The 22,987-nt window shown below is 32.2% G+C and overlaps 2 protein-coding genes and 1 long non-coding RNA gene across 3 annotated transcripts in view; 1 reads left to right on the top strand and 2 right to left on the bottom strand.

The window, feature by feature from the left end:
• LOC102609951 (receptor-like protein EIX2) overlaps positions 1 to 22,987 on the bottom strand; it is a 79,919-nt gene that overhangs the window by 18,658 nt on the left and 38,274 nt on the right. The gene's annotated exons all lie outside the window — the stretch shown is intronic.
• On the bottom strand, positions 7,988 to 10,290 carry LOC102610564 (uncharacterized). Its single transcript, XR_372737.4, has 3 exons — positions 9,799 to 10,290; positions 9,565 to 9,709; positions 7,988 to 8,271 (listed from the first exon to the last, which is right to left on the bottom strand). It is a non-coding gene; the product is annotated as an uncharacterized LOC102610564 (long non-coding RNA).
• Positions 19,075 to 20,099, top strand: LOC127899713 (uncharacterized). Its single transcript, XM_052433416.1, has 2 exons — positions 19,075 to 19,545; positions 19,811 to 20,099. The coding sequence occupies exons 1-2, from the start codon at positions 19,107 to 19,109 to the stop codon at positions 19,834 to 19,836; spliced, it is 465 nt and encodes a 154-aa protein (XP_052289376.1). The 5' UTR covers positions 19,075 to 19,106; the 3' UTR covers positions 19,837 to 20,099.

Raw genomic sequence — 22,987 nt, 5'->3', positions numbered from 1 at the left:
TAATCGAACGGGAAAAGGCCACCCACAACCCTAAAGTTTTGTTAAGTGGTCACATAAACCCCCTTTCGTTTCATTACCCTTGGATTATAACAACCCGAATAAATATAAATACAGCAATAAGATAAAAATAATAAATATATATCATATGATATAAATAAAATATTACAATAAGTGTATTTAATAAAATTGACTATATAATGAAATTATCTTAAATATTAAGTTTTTATTAGACTATCCTGATGGAATTTATTAATACTAAAATATATTAATCCAAAAATTGACTTTAATATATTATACTGATAGACATAATTAAAAAAGACATAGTAAATAGAATAATATAAAATTTATAAATTACTATGAATATTAGGTATAGTTATTTTAACATTATTAATATGTCAAATAGATTTTATTATTATTAAAAGAATATGATAGATTAATGATGTTAAAATAACTTTTCTAATATTCCAAATAGTTTACACATTTTATCTTAATTTATACATTATATTTTTTTGCATTTTAATTTATATTTATTATGAAAGTTTATTTAAAATGAATATTGAATTGTTGGATTAAAAGTTTATTTAAAGTGAATATTGAATAGTTATAATCAAGGGTATAAATGGTTAAAAAAAGACTTGTGTAACTGTTTATAAAATTAAGAATTGTAACAATTTAAAAAATTAAGGAGGTCTATATGATTATGTAAGCAAACTTTAACCTTTTCCTCTAATCCCACAAAGTGACGTGTAATAAGAGTGACGTGTAATAACTCCGTAGAGGAGAGGGGTGGCAATATGGGTCAGGATTCGTTTATTCGATTCGATTCGATGCGAATTAAATGGGTTTGGGTTTGAAAAAATTGATTCGTTTAATAAATGTGTGAATTCGATTCGATTCGCTAATTAAACGAATCAAATGCGGGTTTAAAGATTTTGATTCGTTTATTCGTTTAGGATTCGTTTAATAAATGGGTTATAAACGAATCGAATACAGATCAATTCGTTTATTATTCGATTAATTAAATTACTTTTGTATCCCTAAATTTATTTGAAAACTTTTTAAAATTTAGAGGTTAATATTGTAATTTTAAACTAAAGCAAAGTCAAAGCAATCAAAGCAGCCGGCCCTAATCTTAATTCTTACATTTCACATCTCTTTACCTTCATCTCTTAGCAATTCAGGGTTGATTTCACAGTTTATCAACGTCACTTAACCAGCAGCAGTCACCACCAAAGTAAGCTCCACTTATTTTTCCCTTTTTTATTATTTTTGCATCCAAGTGCTAGCTTTTTCATTTCGAAAGATATGTTGTAAACTATGTATGCTTTTAGCTTTTTCCATCAAGACGATTTCAAAGAGTCCATTAGTGTTAGGCTGTTAGCTTTTTTATTTTTTGCTCATATCCTTCAATTATGTCATTGTTAAATATTTTTTAAATATATATATTAGTGCAAGCTTTTTTATTTCTTGCTCATATTCTTCAATTATATCACTGTTAAAAAATTAAAAATAAATAAATAAATAAATTAATTAATTAATTTTAATATATATATGATCTTTTATTCTTCAATTAATTTGAATTATTTCGTTTATTTATTTTTGGTGTAGGATTTTTGTTTTCAAGGTGAAAAAGACAAATGAAGAGAATTAAAGAAATTACTTTACTTTATAATTTGAATTTGAATTATTGTTATTTGTATTATTAGGGATTTATAATTTGGTAGTTGGATGGCTGTATAATATGGTTTGAGTTATTTGTATTTTGTTCTGGGATGCTAAATTTGTAATTTTTTTATATTTTATTTTACTTAATTTTGTTTATTAATTATATTTTTCTAAACGAATTGTAACGAATCCTGATTCGATTCGGTTCGATTCGTTAAGGATAAACGAATAATAAACGAATCCGGATTCGATTCGATTCATTTATCAATTCTATTAAACGAATTAAACGAATCGAACCGAATATTCGTTTAATAAACGAATCGAATCCGAATCCTGAAATTTCAATTCGTTTAGTAAACGAATCGAATCCGAATCCATAGAATCTTGACCCAATTCGTTTACGATTCGATTCGAATTCGATTCGTTTATTCGTTTTGCCACCCCTAAGAGGAGTGATAAATCAAACTCAAATGCACCTCGTGTTTGGTTGCGGGATTGACCAGCTTTATGATTTTTATTAGTTTAGCCTTTTGCCAAAAATTAGAAATTGAAAAAATTCAAAGTGAAAGCCAACACCTGCTTGCACGCAATTGAATTGATTTTGACATTTTGTCAATTTGAACTATCTGTTCGATTGGCAGGGCCAAATTGGATGTAATATTTTCAAAGAAATGGACTCAAGCCACAACATAAGTCTGCCAGCGATTACTCTTTCATTATCAATCAATCATATACTGTATGATTTAGTTATAGGTTAGACTACGTTTAGTAAGCATGATTAAATTGAATTAACACTTAAAATTCAATTAGATTAAATTGAATTAGATTACATTGTATTTTTTATATGTAGTACAATCTTATATTTAGTATAATATTTAATTACACTATGTTAAATTAAATTTAAGTGAAATTAAATGGTTTTTAACAAGAAGAACTAAAATTATGAAAATTATATGCTTTTATATATGATGCATATTATTGCCTATTAAATAAAATATAACTAAAATAGTTAAATATAAAATTAATTATTTATCAAATATTTTAAAAATATTTGTATAATAATCAAATGATAAATGGCATGTTTCTAAAAAGTAATTTTGTTAATGCATTACTTTTAACAAATTATTTTAACATTAAATAAATAAATGATAAAAGATGACATGGGTAGAATAAAAAATAAATACTTAATTTTTAAAAAATCATGAATAAAAATAAATAAATAATTAAATAGATAACAACTCATTAATGAACAAACAGATTGTCATAAAGGGACAAACATTGCTTACTCTAATTTTCCTTAAATCCATGTGAAAATTATGATAACTAATTGTATGATTGTAAAAGTAAATTTAAATTTAATCCTCTTAATCAAATTTAAGTGAGCACGTCAAACATGGAATAAATATTTTTTCTAGAAAATTAGTCTAATCCTACACTTACTCTAGTACGCAAACATAAAAGGACTAGCAGACATATAATTGTGCATTTGTAATAAGACTGAACTTAATTAAAAATATAAATCTTGATTTAGTGCGTGCAGTCACATATCTAACGATGTGTCATTGTGATGTGGACCTTACAACTGATGTTCGTTAAAAAATTTTAATTAATATAAAAATGTTGATGAGGATAGAATTACAAAATATCAAAATATCAGATAAAGGGTCATTTTCGTAAATTTGTGAGGAACTTCCATAACGTTGGCGTAATAGTCATATGCGGTGGAAATAGACGTCGTTTATTATTATTATTATTGTTATTATTATTATTTGCATCGGAGATTGGCCGTATAGCCGTCACAAATCCTGGTATGCATAAAAAAAAAAATGCCGATGTACAGTCAGAAAGGTTTTAAAACGCAAAAAAAATCTTTCAGCTGCCTATACATTACAAGAATTGTTGGATGTAGAAATGCGGTCAACTAGAGAACTAGTTTAGGTAAGGTTATATAATAAGAAAAACACAGAGAATTAACGTGGTTCGGACATTAACCTACACCAATAGATAGAGAAAGTAAATCTTTTATTAAGATCGCAATATGATAACATATTATTTTATTTATTTTCTTTGAGATATTTATTATTTAACATTTTTAATTTCTATGAGTACAAATGTAGAAATACTGATTTTCGATATTTTAAGTTAAAAGAAAGAATAAATTAATACTTATTTTTAATGATTAAAAAAAATGATTTAGATTCAACACTATTTAAAATGCTGACTAATTCAAGTTTATTTAGATTTCAAACAAAAAAACAAACGTTACGTTAGTCACTTCCATAACTTGGAGATTACAATGAAGTCCACAATATATTAACAATTTCAAATGAATGCCGAACTGCTCGGGTAAGTTGAGACTATCAAGTGCAATTCATTAATTTTTATTTATGATTTTATTCTCAAATAAAGTGTTTAAAAATTTAATTACTACTTAAGTGATTTAAAAATTTAATTACTACTTAAAGTGAAATTTCATGTTAATTTTTAAGTGTTTAAAATTAATTACTAATTAAGTGAAACTTCATGTTAATTTTAAAAATTTTATACGCACATCAACATTAATATTTCTTATACATTTTAAACCTTTTATCAAATTTGAAATATTCCTTATACATTTTAAATTAACCTAAATTAAAGGGTTTTCTATATATTTTTATTTTTAAAATATATTTCTGAGGTACATACCTGAGGTGGCATGTTATAATATTACCATCCGTTGTCTCATATTATTTATTTATTATTATTCTTTTACAGATGTGAGAGTGTGACACATGCAGCAAAGGGACTTGGCTAGCTTACAGAATCTGTAAGCTACAGACTGCAGCATCAGCCGTTGGATGTGGTTGGATGTGGAGTGAGAAACAAAACAATCGAAGATCGGATGGTGGGATGACGGGAGATGTTTGTTACAGAATCTGTACCATAGACAGGTCCGCAGCAAAGACATAATAACATTACAACAACATACGTGGAAATAGAATTTGGTGTCTTATTCAACAATTTAGCATCCGTTTGAAATTTTGAATTTGGAAAGAAGCAACGAGAATCTCAGTTTCTCACCAATCCAATTTGCGCATTGCCCCACTGGGTGACCTCCGTGCGAAGGTATTCGTTTGGGGGTGACCCGTTTTTTAACTTCGATTAGTTTAGCCGTGAGAACCCATATGGTTTGAGGAAATAATCTATTTGATTCTTATTATTTAAATAATAACATATTTTATTATTTTTTAAACAATTGTCTAAAATACTTTTTTTTAATTTATCATTAATTTACTGTATAATTCACTGAAAATAAAATAAAAAATTTTCAATAAAAAGATACAATCCATTCTAAAATAAAATTCTCAAACACAATTATATAACATCTGCTAGATATGTACGTCGTATTAAAGACTAGATAAAATACATAAAATGTCACATGTATGAAATATCTCCATCGCTTAAAGAGAATATTTGATTTTGCAGAATCAAATATGAAATATCTTGCTAGAAAAGAGGGGATAACATGCTATCACACCTGCAAAAAGTAAGAAATAGCATGCTAAGAATAGTGATCCTCAGATGCCATGCTAAAAAACTGCCAAAACAACATTTTTAAAGGTATTTGCAACATGCATCACGTGTACAAGAGAAAAAACCTGCCAATAACATCTTTCTTGCTTCTCAAACATGTTTCCAACCGCCTAATCATGATAAAGGTAAAAAGACAAAAAAATCTTGGAAAGAACAGCAAAATCGCCATTAGAAATGCACCACGTGGTAGAGCAGTCAAGGTACTCCATATACAAAGATACCAAGGTTCTACATTTCTCGTCCCTAATAAAACACAAACTCTACTAAATAGGCTGAGGTCTCCTTCAACCTCTACCCAGCCTTTTAGAGAGTTTGCAACCTCTTAATACCATTAATAGTCCTAAAACCTAACTTGAGTGGTGGAGTGTGGTTGCCAGCTACCAGCGGCTCCACCTCTAACCTCCTTTTTATTGTGTTGTAGGTTTAAGGCATTCTTTCAAGCTCTCTCACTCCAGATCTGATCTCTCGCCACAACCATTCCTCTCTAACTCTCCTTTTATCTTCAAAAAAGCGTAAAACAGACCATGCACACCCCGATTTAGTGAGACACCCTGCACCTCAAAAATAAATTCATTGTTTTTTGTTAGGTTTTGCCATCTTTCTTGCATCCCAAAATCTACATAAAACAATTATTATTATTATTATTATTATTATTATTATTATTATTATTATTATTATTATTATTATTATTATTATTATTCACTAAAAAATTAAGTTGACTGAATTAAAAAAATTTAGTCAACACAACAAACACTTATGTATTTCATATTCTTTAGTGTTATTTTTGTTTTATTAAGTTATCTTTAAATTTTAAATTTATACAGAAAGTCAAATGTTATGTAATTGTGCTTGATATTTTTATTTTCAAATGGTTTGTATCTATTTAATTGAAAATCATATTTTACCCTCAATGAATTATACAATAAACTAACTGTAAATTCATAGAAGGGTAGTTTGGGTTATCATTTAAAAGTAGGGATGGAATGTGTTATTGTTTAAAAGCAACGATGAAATGACTATTGCATCAAACCCCATAAGTAAAAAAGGATTTGTTTTCCTTTTAGCCTTTGGCCAAAGATTAGAAATTGAAATTGAAGTTTATTTTGTTATTAAAAATAGTTTTGAGGAATATTATTAACTGTTCACTGAAGTTTATTATGTTAATTTGTTTGATTTTACACTCAATATATGAAATTTTTATCAACCATCCATAAAAAAGATAAAATTTTCCTTGCAAAATAATAAAATAAAAGTAAATAAAAATTACAGTGGTGGTCATTTTGTAAAGGTAGTTCTATCTTTTTAATAAATGATTGATACACATTATAAATAATGGGATAAAATCGAAAAAATTTAAATTACAGTAGCATTTTTATAATAAAGTAGTTTTTGGGTTGAATGAACTTAAATGTTTCCTATTTTCAAAGAAATGTGGAAATGGACCTACGGCAGAACATAGTCTGCCAAAGACAACTCTTTCAATATCAATCATTTTATGCATTGATTCAATGCTAGTCTTAAGAAAGACTAGTGCATAGACAGTTGCACATTATTTGTGGAATAAAAACATTTAAGATTGAACTTATTTGAAAATATCTGATAATACCAAGAATGTTGATAGGGATGGAATTATGAAAAATCAAAAGATCAGATAAAGAGTCATTTTCGTAATTTTGTGGGTATTATGATCTCCATTTAAGCTAAAAGAGAGAAATTGTGGGTTTATTCATGTCATAACATCTGTACCGTCAGTACGCATAAATAATAATTTCATTTATACAATGTAAAGAATAAAGATGTTCATATCTGTGAAATGGTATGATATAAGGAAATTGATGAAATTTTGACATGTTTTAATTGTATTTTAGTTATATTTTGCATGAATATCCGTTTTTACCTTATTTTTGATAAATTGTGTTGTTTTAGAATAATTTATTTATTTAGATTGTGTGCATAATTGTAGGTGATCGGAATCTCAAATTTTAAGGGAGGAATGCTGCTGCAATAGGCTTGCAAAGATAAGGAAAAAATATGATTATAGAAGAATTGAAACAAGTCTGGAGTAGTGTAGGTGCTAAAGCCATTGCTGTAGCACTGTTGCTATATCACCATTGTTGTAGCACTCCTGGAGAATTGACAAAGAAGGTTTCACGTGAGATACATAGAAGATTACGATCTGGAGTTTCCTAAAATGAAAGATATGTGTCCTAGACTTACTACAAGAAATGATATTTTATTACAAAAAATTTAGTCACTAAAGATAATCGATTAGTTACCTTATATTTTTCATGATGAAAAATAAATTGTCACACGTTAGTCACAGAAAGAGCGTCTTAAAAGGTTCTAGCTACCAAAATTATTTTGGTTGTTAAAAATATGTTTTTACAACAAAAATCATTATCTTAAAATTAAGTTAAAATTGTCACACGTGATATTCGAAATGGTCAAATTAGATATTATTAAAAAACGCAATCAATGACACTTTATATCTGTCATAATAGGTGATTTATAGTGACTATAATATTTGTCTCACGAATATGTAAAAGCTTACATATCGCGACGTTACATAATTGTCTCAAGTAGTTGTAATTTGTGACAATTTTTGCAAATACAATTGGTAATTAATTTAGTCTCGAATTTGTTTTTAGAACAATTTATATAGTCTCACATAATTTTTAATAACAATATGTGGTCATAGAATTCAAAATTTAATGATAAAAAATTTTAATATAAAAAATATTATTAACATAAATATAATTTATCACAAAGAAATCTAAAATCTAAAAAGTAAAAAGATCAATAGTCTAAAAATAAGATTACATTGTAGAAGAAAAATTAAAGTAACATTACAAAAGGAGAATTAAGTAAACAAAGGTTGTTGTTTCATGAATGCTTCAACTTCCTTAAATTTGCTATCTTGTTACTTGATTTTAATTTTTATCCTTGATTGCTGAGACAATGTTGTAGTTGATGATGACTTTGATCATCTGATATTGGTACATCATTTTGCTCCATCTATCATTTCATTTGGCCCTACAGGATTAAAAAAATAAATATTAATAATAAAAAAATTGAGAAAACACTTAATTGATGGTAGAAGAATAATCTTATAAAAGAAAATCTTATTGCCAATGCATAAAAGAATAGTAAATAGCAAGGCAAATAGCTATAAATAAAAATATTTAGGTTAGAACGCAACATTAATTAAATTTCTCAATGAAACATATCCACAATCAATTCTTTCATTCAAAAAAATTATATGGAAAAAAAAAATTCTAGATGAAAGACTAGGAGATTACAAGCACATACTTGCTTTCATTATTCAGAATAACAAAATAATCAAAAGATTACAAGTACGCACACAATCAACCTCGATTCACTTGCACAAATTTTGCATCCGAAACTCTTAAGTTAATCTATTAAATAGTTGGTGTAAAAAACCTAAATTAAATTATTAAGCAGTCAATGGATCAACATTTACAGTAAATATAAAGTTGAAAGAAATAAGAGATTAAGTAAGAAAAATAAAATAAAATAGCTCACACATTTAGATTATGTATAGAGACTACTTCAATCTTTTTCACTCACTGCAATATATCTTTTGAAACAAAGTAATCCAAGAGACTCTCCATACTTTTTTTTATCCTAGTACAAAAGAATATCAATACATTAATTTTGATTAAACATATAGATAAATACATTAATTTTGATTAAACATACCACAACCACATTGAAAAAAAAAAAAAAAAGGCTTGTTGACCTTTATTTTGTCGCTTCATGTACACTTCCTAGCTAATCCAACAACATATTGAGCAAAGTGTAGCAACCCAAGCTTCAACACCATCCTTCGAACCAATACATTATAGCTACCTAATATTTTATAGTTAAAATTTTGTAGCTTAAATATTCTATAGCTCTAACTTATAATTATATCGGTTCCACTTGAATAACTCTTTTTATTATATTGATACTAGCTATAATTTTTTTAAAAAAATAAAGAAAGATGATTAGTTACATATTAAGTTGAAGTGAACAATAGTAGAAAGATTACAATTTTCTAAGTTCTTATGAAGAAGACTAGTTAATAATAATAAAAAAAAAACTAATGTCATCCCACCTAAACCTGCTACCCAAATTGAAAAGCAAATTCATCTTAATGCTCTGATTTTGCAAAAGTTTCTCAATACCCACTAAACTTTGCTTCCAATTTCCTTCATTTATTTGCATATATTTTTTATTTTTCTTTTACTAAATTCTCTTAGAAATTTTGTCAAATACTTGATAAGCATAAAAATATACAAATAATAGAATAATAGATGGTGTCACCTGAGAGCCCATTAGCCTCTTTGATTGCATCAATTGACACCCCACACTTCATAGAGAATCCCCAAAGCGTATCTCCCCTCAATATCTCAACTATTCTACACGATGCTGGCTCCGGCTCACTTTTGTCCATAAATATGTTTGGCTTCTATTATTACCCAAAGAAAGAAAAGATTCTACAAATTACCAAGAATTTTTTTCAAAGAAAAAAATAAATGAATTAGTGCAAAAATATACCGCGAAGATGGGCTATTGAGGAGGAGGTGGGGTGGGCTGAGTCGACTCGGCGATCGGCTGTGGCTGAGGCTAAGTTGCTTCATTTCTGCTTTTGTTGTGTCAGTTTAAAGCTTTAAGGATGCTCATTGCAGCTCCAGAGAACACCACAAATCCCTCGGCTTTTTCAACGACGACTTCTCTCCTGTCACCGTTTTCGTCATTTTCGGCAGGGTCGACATGGAATCTTTTGGTGATTGCATCACCGGGGATGAAGATTAATCGGTTTGGGATTTCAGAGTTCAATGTTTCGGTATTAGGACAATGGACAATGGCTGGCACTGGTGCACTAATCGGTGGGAGGGGATTAATTTGTGTTTCACGATTTCATTCAGAGACTGCTTGCTATGTTTAATGATTTAAGTGAGATGATTTAGTTTTTATTGAAGTTTTTTTTAAATATTTATTCAATACAATAATTTTTTTTTATAAATCCAACGTAATTATTATTTGCTGATCACAAAATATAATAGAATTATAAAGAATATGTCACTTAAAAAAAATAAAAAAGTCATGAAATACAATATTATTCAAGACAAAATTTTAAACTACTAGTTTTGTTACAGTAGTACCTATTATTGACCGGAAAAGGGTCTTAAAATTATTCAAAACGCTATTATCTTTATAGACTAATATTTTTTGTCCCAAATGGTTTGATCAATTTTACATCCTTCTTTTAGTTACAAAATAATTATGTCACCTATAGTTATATTTCGCTACCGTATTTTTTTGTCACCAAAGATGATATTTTGTCAAAAAATGATCAATTTTGGAGGGAATATTTTGCATTAAAAAAAGCACGCCCTTTTGGAACTAATTTTTTATTTGTGACAAAACATTTGATTAGGTAACCAATTAATAGGTCCTAAAACAAATATTATTGGTTACAAAAAATAACATGAGCCAGGACGAAATTATTTGCTACGATTTTAAAAAATTGTCCCAATTAGTGCTAGTTTATGACAAAGTCTACAAACATCGTAAAATAAATCGTCTTAAAAAGTCAAATTTCTTGTAGTGACTTCTGGTTGCCCTAATTTTAAGCTATAAAATGAGCACACATGCAAAGAAAAGAGAGAGTCGTCACCAAAGGAGAAAAAAATGCCAAGAAGCAAAAGAAAAACAAAATTCAAGAGAGAGATTGAGGGCTGCACTAGACGAGAAAACGTAGAGATCCATTGAAAATCAGTCCTTCTTGTTCTTTTCTTGTCTTTTATTTATTCATGGGGATATATTTGATGGCTGAAACTCTTTTATTTATTTTTCTTTCTCAAATCATGAACTGAATTTGATTGTGATTGGGTGATAAACGATCTTAATGGATGTTTGACTAACATACACGTGTTGCTATGTGTTTGCTACAGCAATTTGTCTTAATTGTATTTATTTTAATTCTCTATTTCGATTGATCACCCATTTAGTGGATACTAGCTAAGAAGGAGCCTTAAAAATATCTGACTTAATGGAACAAATTAAGACAATACTTGGTTTTAGATTGGGTTTCCCAAGTTGAATTAATCTTGATTTGAATAGAGCCATGCTTGATCTAAGGTTAGTGAATAACTAGATATAGGAATTCACCTTGTATGGTAATTGAAACCTAGAACACATAATGTTATATCTAATGTTAGCATAACAACTTATCATTGTTAGGTTCCATATAGATATAAGATATCCAACAGGTGACAACTGATGATGCATAAGGGATTCTGCCAGTGCTGTAGTAAATGTTGTAGAACGAGTTCTTAATTAGAAAAATAGTCAAAACCATTTAATGAGTTTAATTACTAAACTACTCTTTTCTTATTGATTGCATCTTCGTGTTTGATTTAAGATTTTCTTTATTGTATTTTTAATTTAGTTAGTTTATTAGTTTATTTAATTATTTTATTTTAATTTAATCTAAATTGCACTGTTAGAATTTTGTAGCAAATCCAATAACATCAATCCATGTGAAGAAGATCTTGAATACTTATCATTATATTACTTGTTGTGTAACCTTACACATTGACACCCATATCATAGAAAACACACACCAGATACCACAAATGTATCACTCTAATTCCACTAATAAAGTACTAAGATGAAACTGAAGCGAAACTGCATTTCATCAGTCTCATTTCTAAACCATCAAAATAATATCCAACAATAAATGTTTTAAATCTCTAAAAGAAAATATGTAACAAAATAACATCAAGTCTTGCATCAAAATTGGCAATAGATCAACAATAAACTCTCTATCACCAAAACTGGTTGGGCAAGACTTATAAACCCGATTCACTGCTATACTATCACCCTTAGGAGTTTTAATAGATCGATAACACTCAAGTGGCTTAGTATTTTTATCCACATGCCAAATAAAAGCACATGATACAAAAGAGTGCATACCACTAGAATCAAATAACACTCTAGCACCTCTAGAAAATAAGGATAGAGTACCTGTCACAACATCATTAGATGCCTCAGCATCCTGCTATGTCATTGCAAATACACGACCTTGAACTTCGGGCTTCTTCCTCGGACTATCATCATCTCAAGTACCGCTAGCATCATTACGCTTCTTAAGACAATCATTGATGTTATGTCCCATTTGCCCACAATGATACATGCATTTGTTAACAGAAGGTATTCACCACGATGCATCATTCCATAAGTTTGGCATGGAGGAATATTCTTCTGAAAGGAAGCTCCATCACCTTTCTATGAAGACTTGTCATCCCCGCTTGTACTCTGATTATTATTAGAGCCTTTCGTTTGTGATCCTCCTCGTCGCCCAGGCTTCTTTCGCTGCTCTTGTCTCTTTCGGGATTCATTCACACGTATCTCTCTAGAAAAAGCCCTATCCACCAAATCAACATAATTTGTTATCCTCAAGGGTTCCAAAGGATCTCTAATAGATCGATTTAATCTCTTAAGGAAGCTTCTACATCTCTTCTCCTGTGTATCAACCAGCGTTGGAACAAAATTGAGATAAGGCATTAAAGGTGCCTCATACTCTGCCACAGACTTACTAACTTAAATCAAATCCCTCTTCATTTTTTCAGCAACACTCTGAGGAAAACATTTCTTGTAAAAGACATCCAAAAACATCTTCCAAGTATTCGATCCATCACTTAAGCCATTCATCAACAATCGTGCCTGATAACTCAATAAAATGAGAGTTATCATGACACTTTTAGACTTAAATAAAGATTACTTAGAGAGTAAAAGACATGTTTTTTTTATTGCATTTTAGTTACATTTTGCATGAACATCCATTTTAGTTTATTTTTAATAAATTGAATTGTTTTATAATAATTTGTGCTTAGATTATATGCATATTTATAGGTGACCGAGAGCTCAAGTTTTAAAGAAGGAATTCTGCTGCAATATACTTGCAGGGATAATAAAAGAACTTGGCTACAGAAGAATTAAAACAAGCCTGAAACAGTGAAGATGTTGTAGTTGTTGCTGTAACAATCCTAGAACAATGATAGACTGGATTTCACGCGTCACAACTAAAAGATTGCGATCTAAAGTTTCCAAAAATGGAGAACGTGCGCCACACACTTTTGGTTGCCTAATTTTGAGTTATAAAAGGAGCATGCTTGCAAAGGAAAAGAGAGAGCCATCAGTCAAGGAAAAAACACAGAGAAAAACAAAGGAAAAAAAAATAGAGAATTAAGGGTTGCAAAAGAGTTTCATAATGAACAAGAAAAAGAGATCACAAGATCGTGTAGACTTCAATTTTTTATATTGTTTTATTATTTTCTATTTATTTAAGGGATATATTTAATGGCTGAAATAATTTTTTTTACTGTTTTATTGTAAATTATGAACTGAATTTGATTGCAGTTGAGTAATAAATGATTTTAATGGATGTTTGACTGTCATATGTGTGTTGCTCTATGTTTGCTATAACATTTTGTCTTAATTGAATTTATTTTAATTCCTTATTTCGGCTAATTGCTCATTTAGTAGATACTAACTAAGAAAGAGCCTAAAAAAAGTCTGACTCAGTCGATCTCATTAAAACAATACTTAGTTTTAGATTGGGTTTCCCAAGTTGAGTAATTCTCAATTTGAATAAGGCCATGCTTGATCTAAAATTAGTGAAGAATTAGACATAAGGATTCACCTTGTAAGGTAAATAGAACCTAGATCGTCTAATACTATATTTAATGTTGGCGTAACAATTGGTCAATATTAGGTTGCATTAGAATAAGATATCTAACAGGCGACAGCTGAGGATGCATGAGGGATTCTGCTCAGTGCTATAGTAGATGCTGCAGTAACGGTACTATTAATGAAAAAAAAAAGTCAATGGTAAACAAATTCAAACCTCTTTTTTTAAAAAAAAAAATCACATTTCCACTTCAAAACCACTTCAACTACTTTATATAGACTTATTTGAACCTTCTAGATATATTAGCTTGAGTAGAAAGTATTATGCTTTTGTAATTGTTGATGATTTTTCTAGACACACATGGGTATTATTCTTAGCCAATAAGGATAATTCCCTTGATACTTTTAAAGTGTTTTGTAAGAAGATTCAAAATGAAAAAGGTTATAGTATTGCATGCATTAGAAGTGATCATAGAGGAGAATTTGAAAATAATGCATTTGAATGTTTTTGTAATGAGTTTGGCATTGAACATTAATTCTCATCACCTAGGACACCACAATAAAATTGAGTTGTTGAGAGAAAGAATATGTCTATTCAAGAAACGGCTAGGAGTATTTAAATGAGAATGCTTCACTAAAATACTTTTGGGCCAAAGCCTTCAACACCATATGCTATGTTTTAAATCGTGTGTTGATTAGATATTATCTCAATAAAACTCTCTATGAGATTTGGAAAGATAGAAAACTCGACATTGGTTATTTCAAATTTTTTAAATGCAAATGTTTTATATTGAATACTAAAGATAATCTTCATAAATTTGATCCAAAATCTGATGTTGGTAACTTTGTTAGTTATTTAAACACAATAAATCTTCTAGAGTATATAATAAAAGGACCTTGGTTGTGGAAGAATTTATACATATTACATTTGATGAGTCTAACCCTTCCTCTATAGATAAAGTTGTTGTTAATGATGATGTAGATGAAGAATTACAAGAAGTGACTTCAAATGTTAAACAAGATGACCCACTATGTGAAAATCAAGTGGAGCAACAAGAAGAAGAACAAATGAATACCAAACAAAATAAAGGTAATTCACAAACACTCCCCAAGGAGTGGAAGTATATTTCTTCTCACCTCAACGAGTTAATTTTAGGTGATCCTAGGTGCAACTACTAGGTCATCCTTTAGAAATACCTGTTAATATGTTGCATTCATATCTCAAATTGAACCAAAATCCTTTCCGAATGCAAAAAATGATGAATCTTGGATATGACAATGCAAGAAGAGTTAAATCAATTTGAGAGAAACAATGTATGAGAATTAGTTCCTAAACCGGAACATCAATCCATCATAGGCACTAAATGGGTATTTAGAAATAAAATGGATGAAAGCAGTGTGGTTATAAGGAGTAGGACTAGATTAATGGCTCAAAGTTATAATCAAGAAAAAGGAATTGATTTTGATTTTTTTGTACCAGTAGCTAGATTAGAATCTATTATAATGTTATTAGCATTTGCATGTCATAAGATTTTATTTTATATCAAATGGATATTAAAAGTGCATTTTTAAATGGATACATTATGGAGGAAGTTTATGTGAAACAAACCCCTAGTTTTGAAAACAAAAAATTTATGGATCATGTTTATAAGCTGACTAAAGCATTGTGTAGTTTAAAACAAACACCTAGAGTAAAGTATGATGGACTTAATAAATTTGTTTTGGAAAATGGTTTTACAATAGGAAAAGCAGACACTACATTATTTATTAAGCATAAGAATCAAGACATACTCATTGTTCAAATTTATGTTGATGAAATTATTTTCGGTTCTACTAATAACTCTGTGTAAGGAATTTTCATTTTGTATGAGTAAAGAATTTGAAATGAGCATGATAGGAGAATTAAAGTACTTTCTCGGACTAGAAATAAAACAAACTGAAGAATGAATCTTCATCAATCAAGCCAAATGAGCATGATAGCATTTGCATGACAAAAAGTGTTGTACGTTGCAACATAGGAGGACCCTTATTTGAAATAGAATTCATCCATTATTCTCTGGTTTTTTTTTCTCTTTTTTCTCTTTTCGTTTCCTCTTTTTTTTTTTAATTTCTTTAAATCAAACATGACATTAAAAGAATATCACATAGAGGTAATAATATTTACTGAAATCTATATCCTTAAGCTTTATGAATTATTAATATACCTTTCATCATCATCATCATTATTATTATTATTATTATTATTATTATTATTATTATTATTATTATTATTATTATTATTATACCTTTTGACTAAACTAATTAATTTTAAAGTTTTTAATAAATACAATAGAATATTAAAAAATAATAGTTAAAGTAAAAGTTTGTACGATCATTTATAAAATTCCACGGATGGATTGGCACATGCACTTGAGCAAACCTCGTAAGTGTAGCTATTTTTGTCTCGTGCATTGATATTTTGTTTAAATTAAAAGGATGATCGTCGTTTCTTATACTAGAGCTTTTATTAAAGAACCATTTTTATCACCAAGACCAGAGTCGTTATAAAATTGTAAAAATTATGTTTATACTCTAGCAGTAAAATTTTTGATTAGGGGACTTAAATTTAGTTCTTTTTTTTTTTTGCGGTTATAGGTGTTTATTTATTGAAATTTGTTAAAATTGATATATTACAATTGAAGCCTTTTGTAAATTAAAATACATGCACTTATTCTACGGATTGTATGTTGGGCTTTATACTAGGTGTGTGTTTTTAGTTGTTAAAAAAAAATGCAGCTACAGTACAATTTAAAAGTCTATCTGTTAATAAAATAAAGGTCAAATTTCTATGTGACTGACTTTCATGGGTTTTGAAGCATTTCAAAACACAAATAAATATATGTCAAACTCAAATTTTGAAAGTCTTGTCCTCTTGACAAGTTAGGTATTGTCTTGTCCTCTTGACAAGTTATGCTTTGTTGACTGGCAGGTTTCTGCTTTTGGTTTTCGTTGGTCTTTCTCTATCTGGTATTACTCTGTTTTATCACCATGGCTGGTACTACTGCTGCTGCGGAGGCTGAAGTGAGGGAGGCATATTCTCAGTTATCGATTGATGAGGAAGAGGAAGTTGGTCTGGTCTTTAAGGAGGATGAGATCCAGGCTGAGAAAGGGGAAAATCTCAATCTTCAATTCTGCCTAGTGGGGCGTTTTCTTACTGATAAAGCAATCAATTTTCCAGCCATGAAGAATACAATGGCAGCTTTATGGAGGCCTGGAAAAGGAATCTGCATCAAAGACTTATCACCTATCTTGTTCCTATTCCAATTTTTTCATGAGGTGGATATTCAAAGAGTTTTGGATTCCGGCCCTTGGACGTTTGATCAACACTTGCTGATTATGAAAAGGTTAGGCACGGATGCACAACCACAAAGTGTGCCTCTATTTCACATTTCCTTTTGGATTCAAGTGTATAACCTTCCCATTGGTTTCCTCACAGCCAAAGTCCTGCAAAATATCGGTAATTTTATTGGAGAGTTTCAATCTTCCGATGCTAACAATTTCATGGGAGTGTGGAGGAATTATATGCGTATACGAGTTTTGCTTGACGTCCGAAAACCGTTGAAGAGAAGAATGCGCCTTAAAAAAGAAGGAGGGGAGTGGATGTGGATTGAATTCAAATATGAAAGATTGAATACTTTCTGTTTTATTTGTGGCCTATTAGGTCATACAGAAAAATTGTGTCCGAAGCTATATGATTGTGACCTTGCCGCCATTCCGAAACCGTTTGGGCCAGGGATGAAGGCACCCAATCGACGGAATGTCATGGCTTCCGGGGAGAGATGGTTGCGTTCAGGGCCGTTGGAAGGGGGTGAACCCCTAATTGGCAGATGCGTGACATCTGGAGGATCAAGGGTAATTAGTGAAACGAATCCCACAATACCGGACATTTCCATTTATAATGACAGTGCTGGAATGGAAGTCAATGGAAATAAAGAACTTCACATGGCTGTAGTGGTTGGCAAGCCAACTCATAGTCAACGGATTGCAAAAGGAAAGGCCGTGGCACATGCATGCAATGAGGATGATTTGCTTAAGGAAGGTATTTTTGAATTTGGGCAAGAAATGATTGTTAAGGAAACTAAAAGAAGGCGGGCTCAACTTGGACTGGAATTCACAGGAGGGACAGAAGTGGATGGGCCTTCGCATTTGATGAATATAGATGTGGATCCAAAAAACGGGCTAACGGTGGGACCTGTCTTTCAGGCCCACCGACAACAATGAGTACCCTAAGTTGGAACTGTCGTGGGCTGGGCCTCCCACGAACAGTTCAGGTGCTGACCGAGTTGGTTAAGCATAAAAAGCCCTCTTTTCTTTTTCTTATGGAAACTTTAAGCTGTAGAGCTCCCTTAGAAAATTTAAAAAATAAATTGGGTTATGGCGGGTTGTTTGTAGTAGATCGTGTGGGCCGGAGTGGTGGGCTTGCTTTGTTTTGGCAATCTCACTTTAAGGTGAAGCTTTTGAAATATGGGCGTACGTTTATTGATGTTGAGGTTTCAAATTCGGAAATGGGGGTTTGGCGGGTCACGGGTTTTTATGGATACCCAGAATCCAGTCGTCGGCGGGAATCATGGCATCTTCTACGACGGCTTGCCTCTCTCTCTACTCTTCCATGGGTTTGTATTGGAGATTTTAACGACTTGCTTGATTCTAGTGAAAAGAATGGCTCTCGGCCTCATGCTGCCTGGAAAATCCAAGGTTTTCGAAGTGCCATTTCTGCTGCTGGGCTTTCGGATTTGGGTATGTATGGGTATCAGTTTACTTGGGAAAGGGGCAGAGGCACTGTCAACTGGGTTGAAGAGCGCCTGGATCGAGCTTTTGCATCCTCCTCTTGGCGTGACAAATTTCCCAATGCTCAAGTTCAGAGTATAGAGGCTGATAGCTCAGATCACTTACCCATTTTTTTGGATCCAATTCATAACTTTCACTCAGCCTCTCGGGTCAGCCGTTTTCGTTTTGAGAACCTTTGGCTTCGCGAAGCTGATTGTGAGCAGATAGTTAGAGGCAGCTGGGATGATACAACCGACCTTTTAATTCAACAAAAACTCTCGGTTTGTGGGTCAAAGTTGATGAATTGGGGAGGGCATATGGTCCGTGATTTCCGTAGTCGTCTAAAGGAATACAAGACCCGTATGCGAACCTTGCGAGGTCGTCGCGATACGGAAGGCCTTATGGAGTTCACTGAAGTTCGTAAACGATACAATGAACTCCTACACAGTCACGAAATTTTTTGGAAGCAGCGAGCTAAGGCTCTTTGGCTGAAAGAAGGGGATCTGAATTCTCGCTATTTTCATTCAATGGCATCTACGAGGAAGAAGAAAAATTCCATTGTCAAATTACGGAATGCTCAAGGGGTATGGTGTGCTGACTCAGGTGAAATTGATACACTCATTGGAACTTATTTTACAGAGCTTTTTTCTTCAAATGGTAGCAATAATGAGGCTGTAGTTTCCTCTGTAATGACCTCTATTACGGCTGAGCAAAACCAGATTCTGTTGGCTCCATTCACTGATGCTGATGTCAAAGAAGCTCTGTTCAGTATGCACCCTGACAAATCGCCAGGACCTGATGGTATGAACCCTGCTTTCTATCAAAAATTTTGGCATATTGTGGGGGGAGATGTTTCAGCTGCTTGCCTTTATTTTATAGCTAATAAACAATTCCCTTTGGATTTAAATAAAACACTCATTGTTTTGATTCCTAAAAAAGCACAGCCTGAGGTTTTAGCAGATATGCGGCCAATCGCTTTGTGTAATGTGCTCTATAAAATTATTGCCAAAATGCTTGCTAACCGTTTGAAGCTTGTCCTTGATTCTGTTATTTCTGACTCTCAAAGCGCTTTTGTTCCCGGACGAGCCATAACGGACAACATTTTAATCTCAGCCGAAATAATGCATTTTTTGAAGAGGAAACGACAGGGAAAGAAGGGGGTTGCAGCACTGAAAATTGATATGGCTAAGGCCTACGACCGTGTTGAATGGGACTTTCTTAAAGCAATGATGTCGAAGATGGGTTTTGCTGATGAATGGGTTCAGTTGGTCATGCTTTGTGTTACGACAGTAAGCTATAGTGTGCTCAGGGATGGTAATGAAGTAGGCCCTATTATTCCGAAAAGGGGACTTCGTCAAGGAGACTCGTTATCACCCTACCTTTTCTTACTGTGTGCTGAGGGGTTTAGCTCTTTAATTGCCAAATATGAGAAAGCGGGGTTGATTCATGGAGTTCAAGTTGCTAGGAAGGCTCCAGCAATATCTCACCTCCTTTTTGCAGACGACTGTTTCTTATTTTTTCGTGCAAACCAAGTGGAAGCTAACTTAGTCAAGCAGGTGTTGTGTGCATATGGCAATGCTTCTGGGCAGTGTGTTAACTATGCCAAATCTTCTATCTCATTTAGTAGGAATGTGAACAAAGATACTGCACAGCAGATTTGTACTACTCTTGGGGTTATGGCAACAGAAAACCATGGACCATATTTGGGGCTGCCCTCAAAAGTTGGTAGGAAACGCAGCGATGTCTTTCGGTTTGTGAAGGAGAAGGTCTGGAAGAAGCTTCAAGGGTGGAATAAGCAGTTTTTATCTAGAGCGGGGAAAGAAATACTTTTAAAAACAGTTGCTCAAGCTGTGCCAAATTTTGTGATGAATATATACCTACTTCCGCTAGAGTTGTGTAAGGAGCTTGAGATTATGATGAACTCCTTTTGGTGGGGTAATAGCCGTAATCAAGGGAGAGGCATTAATTGGATGCGCTGGGATGCTTTGTGTAAACCCAAGTCAGCTGGGGGAATTGGGTTCAAAAAGCTTCATGCTTTTAATCTTGCTATGTTAGGAAAGCAAGGCTGGAAATTGATGACAAAGCCGAACTCTTTAGTTGCACAAATATTCAAAGCAAGGTATTATTCCCGGACTTCGTTTGCTGGAGCTACTTTGGGGCATAATCCTAGCTACGCATGGCGGTCCATTATGGCAGCCAAGCAGGTTGTTATTGAAGGGAGCCGAATTCGAATTGGGGATGGTGAGCAAACATTTATTGGTAAGGATCCATGGCTTCCTGACAGTGAGTGTGGATTTATCAACACTTTGTTGAGTGAGCAGGTTAAGGCAGCTCCAGTTAGCTCGTTAATGGTTCCTAGCACTAGAGCTTGGGATTATGATATTCTTAATGATATTTTTAATGAGAGGGATAAGAATCTAATATGGCAGATCCCTCTGAGCAGTAGAAGCAATGCGTATTCATGGTATTGGATGCATGAGGCCAAAGGGGTTTATACGGTCCGCAGCAGCTACAAGATGTTGGCTCCATGTTTGGATATCCATTCTAGTAGTATTTGGAATCGGTTATGGAGTTTAGAGGTCCCAAGTAAAGTGAAGCACTTCATGTGGCGAGCATTGACAGATGTCCTGCCTACAACTGAGAATCTCCTCAAAAAATATGTCGAGGTACCCCCTGCTTGCCCTCTTTGCCATGCTAGTTCTGAAAGTATTTGCCATCTATTGCTTCAATGCCCCTTTGCGCGAACTTGCTGGATGACCTCTTCTATTGGATTCTTTGGGGATGGGTCAAATCTTTTGCTCTGGTTGGAAGCTTTGTTTAACAGGCATAGCCTTGAGCAAACTCAACTTGCTGTTATGATCTGTTGGAGTCTTTGGCAGAATCGAAATGCTATGGTTTGGCGTGGGAAGACCTCTGGTGTGCAGCAACTCCTCAATTCAGCTGGCCATTTTCTGTTTCAATGGCAGCTTGTCAGGAAGCAGCAGTTTCTGTTTTCTCAGCCTTCTCCTATAGGTCACGGTGCAATTTGTTGGGAACCTCCAGTGGCTGGTAGATTAAAGTGTAATGTGGATGCAGCCCTGTTTGCTTCCAGGGGTTATATTGGCTTTGGCAATGTTATAAGAGACTCAAATGGTGCATTTGTGGCAGCTAGGTGTTGTAGCATTCCTGGAAGATTTAGTGCCCGTGATGCTGAAGCCCTTGGTGTTCGCGAGGCCCTTAGTTGGATTAAGCAACTACAACTGTCTAATGTAACTATGGAGATGGATTGCTTAAATGTGTACAATGCTCTAGTTAATAATCTTTCGGGTCCTAGTAGCTTTAGTCTTATTATTGAAGATTGTCGTGCTTTGTCTAATTCAATACGAGATGTATCTTTCTCTTTCGTTAGACGGTCTGCGAATTCCGTTGCCCACTCTGTAGCTCAGGCAGGGAATTCTTTGTCAGGCCACGGCGAGTGGAGGGTTGTTCCACCTCCGTTCTTAAGTACTGATTTATTTGGTTCTTCTTCTTAATGAATATCCAGTTTCATCAAAAAAAAAAAAAGTCTATCTGTTAAGTTCATTATTTATAGAGTTGGCATCTTATGGTAAGTTTAATTAAATTGAAATTTTATTTATTGCATATCTTGTAATAGGGATTAATTTATTATTTCCTAATTTAGTAATTTATTAGAAATATTTTTTTTAATTTAATTAGATGGCTAGTTTAGAAAGTCTATTAATGATGAGATTTTATAATTGGCGCATGAGATCTATTTAGAGCGAGAAGTTTGTTCAAACAAAAAGTTCATTAAATGCTCTAGATATTTCTTGGGAGACAAGTAAGGCAAGTAGATCAGATTTATTCCTATGCAGATTCCAAGTCTTTTAAGACTTGCTATTTTGGTGAAATCCTAATGCCTATATAAAGAGAGGTATTTCACAATTGAAGGTACGCACAACGCAGAGTATAAAATAGAGTAGCAAAATTCAGCCTCCTCCCTAGAGAATTTGAATTTGGCGCATAATGTTGTGTTGATTTATTTATTTATCTTCTTTTCATCTCTGTAGAGAGTCTATGTGGATCTTGGATCACTAGACGTTGAAAAATTGAAGAATTGTTATTGATTACTTTACAAAGTGCCTTGAGGATCGTGGATTAAGAGGGGTAGCAATTATTCAAGAGAAGCATATTCAGTCTAAGGCTGAGTAAACTGTATGGTGATAAACTGTAAGTGAGAATCTTAAGTTTGGTAAATCCATAA

Source organism: Citrus sinensis, chromosome 9 (genome assembly GCF_022201045.2).
Source record: "Citrus sinensis cultivar Valencia sweet orange chromosome 9, DVS_A1.0, whole genome shotgun sequence".
NCBI lineage: Eukaryota > Viridiplantae > Streptophyta > Magnoliopsida > Sapindales > Rutaceae > Citrus > Citrus sinensis.
This window is presented reverse-complemented; position numbering and strand designations above follow the sequence as displayed.